Source organism: Carettochelys insculpta, chromosome 31 (assembly GCF_033958435.1).
Source record: "Carettochelys insculpta isolate YL-2023 chromosome 31, ASM3395843v1, whole genome shotgun sequence".
Taxonomy (NCBI): Eukaryota; Metazoa; Chordata; order Testudines; family Carettochelyidae; genus Carettochelys; species Carettochelys insculpta.
Genome location: NC_134167.1, coordinates 8,592,702 through 8,601,922, shown reverse-complemented (window position 1 = coordinate 8,601,922; position 9,221 = coordinate 8,592,702). Strand labels below are relative to the sequence as shown.

General features: G+C 41.9%; 1 protein-coding gene across 2 annotated transcripts in view; it reads right to left on the bottom strand.

Annotated features, from left to right (window-relative positions):
- PLEKHA2 (pleckstrin homology domain containing A2) overlaps positions 1 to 9,221 on the bottom strand; it is a 58,377-nt gene continuing 49,156 nt past the window's right edge. For both annotated transcript variants that reach the window (XM_074981634.1, XM_074981633.1), the window contains exons 11-12: positions 8,079 to 8,156; positions 1 to 6,589 (exon numbers count right to left, since the gene is read on the bottom strand). In XM_074981634.1, the coding sequence (XP_074837735.1) occupies positions 6,224 to 6,589; positions 8,079 to 8,156 (444 nt within the window). In that variant the 3' untranslated portion in view covers positions 1 to 6,223. The remainder of the gene's footprint in view (positions 6,590 to 8,078; positions 8,157 to 9,221) is intronic.

Here is a 9,221-nt window from a genome sequence, read left to right as displayed (position 1 = left end):
TTTAAAGAGTTCACACTTTTTTTAACTACAAAACAAGCAACAAAAGTTTTTCACTACATAGTACAGACCAAGTAGAGTAAGAAGCATTGTATCATTAAAAGATTTTTCATGCACCCAAAAGTCATCTTTACACGGGTGTAATTCACAGCTGAATATTGGTGCAAATATCACAATCAAATGCACAAGTAGCTCACAAAAGATTTAAACAAAAGTCCAAGTTCTAAAGATGTATTGTTCATTTTCCAAACTTTCACTTCATTCAATCTCAGCACATCTGTAACTCTAAACTACTCTTAAGGAACTGTTTGGGGCCTAACAGCAAAGAGGGAAAATATCTGTAGAAAATATTGTAGGCGAGTCACTAATTCTCTCTTCTGATACTGTGTGTTACACCAAAATATCTTCAACATCCTAAGGTGTGCACCAGCTGCTAGTCTGAAAAAGAGACTGGAATTTCACATGGAAATTTATTGTTCATACTTTCCTTTGGGAAAAAATTCATTCCACATTAGTTGATATGAACATGTTACATGATCAAGAGGGTCTATTCTTATGCAAGTATAATAAAGGTTTCGATGTGAGTACCTCTAAGTAGAAGAGATGCTCCAGTTTAAGGGCACTTGAAATACATGGCAAATATTTACAAAAATGGCTGAAACCATTTTGGTGCCTTCATCTATAAAACACAAACGGAACCAAACAAAAACATTTTCTCACATCACTCTTTCCAAACAACTAACTTGGAGTCTGCACCCATCTGTCATCTAATTATGAAGAAATTAATCTCTGTGGTCCATACTTCATTTTCAAGGAGGTCCTTTCAAGAGCCCAGTGGCAAACAGCATAACTATGCATCTGTACAAAAGCAAAACTTTGCAAAGGGGGCAAACACACATTTTAAAATATATTAATTACAAAAAAGTGCTGCAAAGCTCCATTTTGATGAAGCAGTTTGGCCTCTTTGCTGTGTTGTCCATTCCAGTTTGCAAGAATTTGTTGTATATGCAAGGGAAGGATACCAGAGCTGGGGTGAATAATGTTAATAGTGGTGGCACTATTTGAGCACAGTGAACATAAATTAGTTTCCAAGGCACATTCTGGTCTGCCTGGAGCCTCAATGCCATTTTGGGGGTGTGAATGAGAAGAGAGAAACCAGGAAAGAGAATGTACTAAAGCCAGCAGTCACATTCTGTCATATCTGCACAGTAAGCTCCAACTTTCAGTAATTTGTTAGAAATAGAGGTTGAACCTCTCTCAGGACTTGACTGGTACTACATGAGAGAATTTGCCAGTCCACAAGAGGTCAATATTCTCTAGCACATTACAAACACTTCCCCTGCTTACTGGGCTCTTAGAAAACATTTAAGGGTAAATTACAGCTAAATGAGAACACTGAGAGCCAGGCCTGGTGGCTGGAAACAAACTTGACGGTCCTGCGGGAAACTTGGCCATACCCATAAGTAGCCATCCAGCTAACTAAAATCATGCTGGATTACAGATGTTGCCAGAAGAGAGAATGCCAGATTAGAGAGGTTCAACCTGTACTTAGCATTTTTATACCACAACCTTAATGATGGTCCCTCGGTAATCAGTGTTCTCAGTCACATCAAATGGTTACATACAGTCAAAACAGGACGTTTCATGAGCCACACAGCTGGTCAGCTAAAAACGTATCAAACCAACCCCCACAACACTATCAAAGAGAAAAACTAGTGCAAATAAAGCCAAGGGGGCAGGTAAGACCACTTCATATGTAGACTCCTATAATAAATAACATTTGTTCTACTGTTTACACTGGTTCCAATTCATAGTTTCAACATTTCCCAGTGTCTCCCACAGAATCGTTTGAATGGCTCGACCTAAGTGGGCTACACTCAAGGCTGGCAAGAAATAGAAAAAAAGGTTATTTTTACATTTTGGGACTGGAACTGAAATATAAAAGAGCAAAATACTTAGGTGTGGATTCCTGAAATCTGTCACCCCAACATATATTATTATTAAAACAAGCTCTGGCCAACTCTGGCCATGAAGACAAAAGGTGCAAATACATTCAGGCTGTGTTACAGTCATGTTGACCCATCCACCGTCACCAGATATTACTTTAAACATTCTAAAACTGACCTCTCTCTCCAAAAGCCACCTCAATACTGGTAGAATCTGAACATAAGGGGAGTAAGCTTTACCTATAAGAACTTCTTTAATTTAATTCCATGGTGAGTTAGGTGAACAGTTTTTCAAGCATCCTACCTTCACATTGGGCAAACCCTCGTTTGTCTTTAAAATGCACATTACAATCCTCAGAATATGGCGGGTGAAGGGAAAGGTGTCTGTTTAGAAAGAGGGTTCCCTTCCCCGCCCCAGTTATAAAAATGGTGGCTACTTTTGTTGGCATTACTGTATCCAAAGAACAGCAGTGCACACCTGATTCTGCACAATCAAGGTAAAGAGACAGGAAAATAGGTTTGCAGAGAGTGGGAGAGGTTCCAAGTTCCTCTTTGAGCCCTTGCCTCTAATCCTGGCTCCTAGCGTAATATCACTTGGAGCCTAAACATCTCAGAAACAGGTGCCCCATGGAAACCTAAGACTGACAGATACTGTAGATCTCCATCAGAGTTTTCAGGGTTATTTCACAATTGTGCTCAAGTGTGCCTTAAACTTGGTTTTGGCCAGGGTTGGAATGGATTTGGGCTGGCTAGCAGGATAAATTTTGTTATGTGCATCAAGGCATGTGTGGACGTGTACCGTCAGTAGAAACACATGCTGCCAGCTGTGGGAACTCTGCTAATCAGCTGAGCCGCACCTGAATCTCTCCTGGGTGGCCAGCCAGGCACTCAGCTTATAGGGAACACTGCTGTCCAGCATTGGTTAAAGAAAACCCACGCCTTTGGCATAGGTAGAAATCGAAGCAAGAACGTATTATTTCAATTTAGTTATAACAAGATTTGGCTCCATCCATACTCATGGGACAGACCTTGATAAAGACCCTTTTGGCCCCAAACTGAGGTTGGCCCAGGCTTAAGTATAGTTCTGAAACCCTTAAAACAGGGCTGAACAGAACAAAGGATGTTTTGCAATGGAGTAATATTAAGCAGAGTTTGGCAGGCATGTGGCATTGCTTCACACATCATATGACAATGGCCAGACAATAAAAAGAAGTAGAAATTGTTGCAAGCTCACGATCATGCCAACAGATCCCAAACTTACTACTGTGCTGCAGTGTGACTGGAACATTTAACATCGAGCTATTCAATTTATTAGAGATGGCAAGAGTAGCATGTGGCTGTCATATGAGGAAATATTAATAAAACCAGGACTTTTCAGCTTGGAAAAGAGATGACTCAAGTGGGATATTATAACATGAGAACTAGGAGTCACCAAATAAAATTAACAGGAAGCAGGTTGAAACTAACAAAAGGATGTACTTCACACAATGCAGTGTTAACCTTTGGAATTCCTTGCCAGAGGATGTTGTGGAAGCCAAGACCATCATAAGGTTTAAAAAAAAGAACTAGATAAGTTCTTGGAGGATAGTGCCATCAATGGCGATTAGCCAGGGTGGGCAGGGATGGTGTCCCTATCTTCTGTTGGCCAAAAGATGAGAATGGGAAACAGGCAATGGATTATTGGATGATTCCCTGTTTGGTTTGTTCCCGATGGGGCACCTGGGATTGGCCACTCTTGGAATACAGGATACTGGACTAGATGGACCTTTGGTCTGAACAAGTCTGGCCACTGGTCTGACCCAGTATGATCTTTGGTCTGACACAATATAGCCGTTCTTTTGTTCTCATGCATGGCTTAGGACATGACATTCTATTTGGAGTCTTCAGCAGAGTTTACACTAGCCCGTCTCTCATTTAAAGCTCTCTCATGCTTGCTAACAAGGAGTAGCTGACATAGGCAGGGTTCTAGGCTCTACTACTTCTTAACCATCTCATTTAACACCCTTTGGAGCAAGTCTACAGTCCATGTTAAAAACACTTGCATAACTGCACTGGAGGAAACTACCTACAATGATTGCCTTCTGTTTATGAAGGCCAGCTTCTAGCAGACTGAAGAGTATCAGAGGGATAGTCATATTATTCCATATCTGCAAAAACAACAAGTCTTGTGGCACCTTCTAGGCTAACAGATATTTTGGAGCATTATGCATTAAGCATTATGTTAGTCTATAAGGTGCCACAGGATTTCTCATTGTTTCTAGGAGAGTGAGGGTATGTCTAGACTACACGGAAGACTGACCCACAAAATCAAACTATCTGGGTTTGGCAGTCAACCTCTGTAGTCCTCAATAGCGCGAGGAGTAAGGGAGGTTGACAGGAGAGTTTCTCACATCGACCTCCTTCTGTGAAGACAACCAGGTAAGTCAACTGCAGATAAGTCGATTCTAGCTACACAATTGCTGTAGCTAGAATTGCACATTTACAGTACACTTACCTGCCTAGTGCAGATATGCCCTTAGTAGCGCTGAAGGTATGAATACCTGGAACTTGCAACCCACTTAGCAATATCTTAGTATCAAAGCTTGGTGCAGAAGTGGCTGGACACACCAATGGAAAGAAGGGACAGCTTTGCATTCCAGGTGAAACTCACCTGAAGGCCTATGAATCACTGAAGCCCTTGGAACAGCAACTTCAGAGGTGCACATGCTTTGTACAGACTTTACAAAGTCAATGAAGAAAAAAAAAATCACAGAACCACCCAAGCCACTATTAAAGCCCCCCACAGGAAATAAAGAGACAGGAAAGAGTTGTGTGGTCTCTAGCTGAGAGTGATTACTTACCCACTTCTTAGGTGAAAAAGATCAAACGCTCTCGCTGACTCTGGGAAGACTGCTATAAATCACTTTATACCTTTTGTGCATCAGCTTGTTAGGGGTTAATGCCAAATTCACATTGCTTAAAAACAGTTCTGCTTATTTACCTTTAAAGGGTAGCAATGCATTCTGCTTGGCTGGCCAAATCATCCCCATTTCATGGTAAATATTCTGCTTTTACTACATATTATTTAATACTTCAAGATTCAGGCATTTTAATTAATCTTCATGCCCATTTGTATGCAATGCAAGATTGGAAGCATACCTGAGAATATTCTTGCCACAGATGTTCAGTTACACTTAGTCTGCAAAGAAGTGGTGCTATCCTTGACTCACATTTAAAAAAATATAAATATTCCAAGAAATATGCTTGTTATAATCAATGCATGATGTGTTACATTTGAACCAGGAGCCTTTTCCGGAGTCTAACATCATGTAAAGGCCGTGGGTAGAAAAAGCAGACACTATGAAGAAAATAGATTTGCTACTGCATTGTTAGTGGGCCACTATGAAGAGCTGGTCTCCTAGAAAGCTATGTTTAAAGTTGCAGTGTGGTTAATTTTAAAATAAACACAGCAGATTTCTTAGTGTGACTCGCTATGTCCTTTCTGGCCTGTATGGGGGAGATTTTCAAAGGCACAAATGAGAAACAGTTAAGCAGCCAGCTCCTACTGAAAGTCCATGCAAACTTGTCATCTACCCACCCCTTCTGTGCCTTTGACAAGATTTTGCCCTCTATTTTCTGCCTGAGTCCCAGGAATTCAGAGCCAGAGTACTGGCTAAAGGTGGTGCTCTTTTGTTAAGATCGGCACTGGGGGGCTGATGCTTTTCAACTTACACCCTGTGCTGGCATTTATGCCTGCATGAAGTGAGCACAGAATGGCTTTAAGAGCACCAAATCACAGCGGTGTCCTAATAATGAAGAGTTGCCTTAAAGGGCTGGGCTGTTAAAGGGCAGCTTTTGGCAGAAGGAAGGGAAGAGGGGAACTATCAGAAATATGTGCCCTCCACTTCCTCTTCTGGGAAAGCAACACCTGCCAGGGAAGTGGTTCTACTCAAAAGTTCATAGCGCTTAAGAGAAAGAGTTCAGTTGGCAAAAACAGGACAAATTCATCCGGGGTAATTAAATGGAGTTTTACCAGGGATTCATCTGGCCCAATGCACTTAGTACACAAACCCACACTTGCACTGAGGAGACCAGCTCTTCAGTCCAAAATCAGATCTGGTTCAGCAGCCGGAGTACATCACATTGCCACGGTTATTACACAAGTGGAGCGCTCTGCTGGATGGGGCTAGCAGGCACCACAACACGTGGATGGGGTAGAATCCAGGGACCTCTGCATTACATTGCTATCAACAGGGGTCCATCGTTAGAGAAAACAGGAGATGCAAGGAGCCTGTGTCTGGCTACACATCAGAGGTCCGGATGTTCTCGTCGTCCAGGTTAAATACAAATGGCTTCTCTTTCAGATGCTGTGGTTCCGACCTGTGCCGTATGCGCCTCGGCAGCATGGCCCCAGCCTCGCTCTCTGTGAAGGACGGTACAAACACCGAGTCCCTCTGATGCCCAGGCATCGACTCTGTCAGAGGTGGCTTCCCTTCTGGCTGTGGCACGGGTGTCCAAGGCTGCCAGGATGAGGTGGAAGGTGTTTTGCAAAGGGCTTTTCTCTCCTCTCCAGGTTGTCTCATTCGTGGCAAGGAAGAGAGGGAGGAGCTTGAAGGATTGGAGCCACCAGGCCGGCTCACAGAAACAGATCTCATGAAGGACATTTCCTGCAAAGGGACACGCAAGGCAGAGGGGTTAGTTCCTGCAGAAACTGCTTTAAGCAGAGGTGGAAGAAGTGCCCCCAAAGTTACTTGAGTAAAAGTACAGCTACTGTGCGGCAAATGTAATTAAGTAAAAGTCATTATGCCCTTCTGGAACACTACCTGAGTAAAAGTTTCAAATGTTGTATCTTGATTGTACTCAATTAAACAGAAGTGATGCTTCTAGATGCTCAAGTACAATCAAACTGCAACACTGTCTTTAGTTTTACTCAAGCAGTTTTCCAGAAGTTGATTTTTGGACTTCTACTCAACCATATTGTGCCCAAAGCAGGAGTATTTTCACTCAAATACATTTTTTCGGGGGTACTTTTTCCACCTCTGGCTTTAAGCATCCTGCAGGATGAACACACAAACCAGGACTTTAGTATTGCATATGTCTCAGGCAAGGACATGAGAATTAAGTGAACTGTGCAGATCTGACATTCAATCCTGGATATAGAAGTATCCATTCTTCGACAAAAGAATTCTACCACAAGATTAGGGGGGAGACCTCTGAATTGGAATTCATTTACAAACTGGACTCCTCTAACCTGAGCCTGAACAGAGATCTCAACTATTTTATGCATTACAAGGGCAAATTCCTCACCTTTGATATTCACAGGAACAGGAGACATCCTTCTTAATTTGCTTCATTAACTGGTCCTACTAGTGGCAGGTAACTCCATTATTCCCTGTCTTCTTTCCCCCACTCACCAATATAAACCCTGGATTCTATTTTTCTACTTGATTCATTTGAGGAAGTAGGTTTTACCTGCCAAAGTTCATGACCTCATTAATTTGTTAGTCTCTAATGGCAGATCTACATTAAACCTTAAAGTCTATCATCGATACGCAAGTCCAGCTATGGCGGTCGTGTAGCTGAAATTGACATATCTCTGATCAACTTCCCTGGCTGTCCTCAGAGGAAGGTCGATGGGAGAAACTCTCTTGTCAACCTCCCTTTCTCCTTGTGAGAATGAGGAGTACGGGGTCGCCTGTAGACCCAGATGGTTCGATTTCACACATCCCCGCTAGGCATGCAAAAATCGAACCCTGGAAGACTGACCATGCTCGGGTCAATCTCCTGGGTCTCACAGATGTACGCTTAGGTGCAACACGACAGCTTGTTATTTGTGAAGCTACAGACTAACACAGTAACCCCCGAGACTATGCAAATCTGCATTCATTTGGCCTTCACTGTCGCTGAATCTACTGCCCAGACTTCAGGGAAACATGCTGTTTCATAGCCTCGCTGGACTGAATGGTTTCTCCCAACTTCTTGTTGTCTTTTAAACTTGTTGTTGGAAGTGTGGCAGACAAATCCAGAGGCAGCAGGGTCTCATCCTGGAAACTGACTCATTCACAGAAATGTTTGCACAAGCCACTCAATACATCACATCAAAAATAATGAATCTTTAATTGATGCTGAATATAAAGAGGAAAGGATATGACTTACTTTTGGGTGTCTTTTCAGGGTCTGCACTGCTCCAGTGATTGCTTTGATCCAACTGTGCATATCCTCAGGGCTGTCTGCCTGCAAAACATACCAGCCAAAAATGAGATTTCTGCTTGTATTTTATAGGTCACTTACTGCCGTTACAGTTCAACCAGGCTAGGCTGTTGCACCTCTGATGTTAACAAGTACCATATAGAACACGTCATGAGCCTTCCTTAGTTTGTATATCTTATGACCCAGGGCCCATACTGAAAACAATCCTATGCAACATATTCATAAATGAACTGGAGAAAGGGGTAAACAATGAAGTGGCAAACTTTGCAAATGATACAAAACGGCTAAAGATAGTTAAGCCCAAAGCAAATTGTAAAGAGCTTCAAAAGAGCTCACAGAACTAGCTGACTGGGCACCAAAACGGCAGATGAATTTTAATGCTGATAAATGCGAAGTAATGCATATTGGAAAGCATAATCCCAACTATATATATAAAATGATGGGGTCTAAATTAGCCACTAGCACTCAAATGAGAGATCTTGGAGTCATTATGGATAGTCCTCTGAAAACATATACTCAATGTGAAGCAGCAGTCAAAAAAGCAAACAGAATGTTAGGAATCACTAAGAAAGGCATAGAGAGTAAGACAAAGAATATCTTATTGCCTCTGTATAGGTCCATGGTACATCCACATTTTGAATACTGTGTAGAAATGTCGTTGCCTCATATCAAAAAAGATATCTTGGAGTTGGAAAAAGTTCAGAAAAGGGCAACAAAAGTGATTAAGAGGTATGGGACAGTTTCCATATGATGAGAGATTATTAAGACTGTTACTTTTCAGCTTGGAAAACAGACATCTAAGACACAGGTCTATAAAATCATGACTGGTGTGGAGAAAGTGAACAAAGGAGAGTTATTTATTCCTTCTCGCAACAGAAGAACTAGGGATAACCAAATGAAATTAATAGGTAGCAAGCTCAAAACAAACACAAGGAAGTATTTCTTCACATGACACACAGTCAATCCGTGGAACAGCCCACCAGAGGATGCTGTTATGAACTTGGACTTCACAAGGTTCAAGAAGATTGATAAACTTATACTCCATGAATTTATCTAAGACTATTAACCAGGATGGGTAGGGCTGGTGCT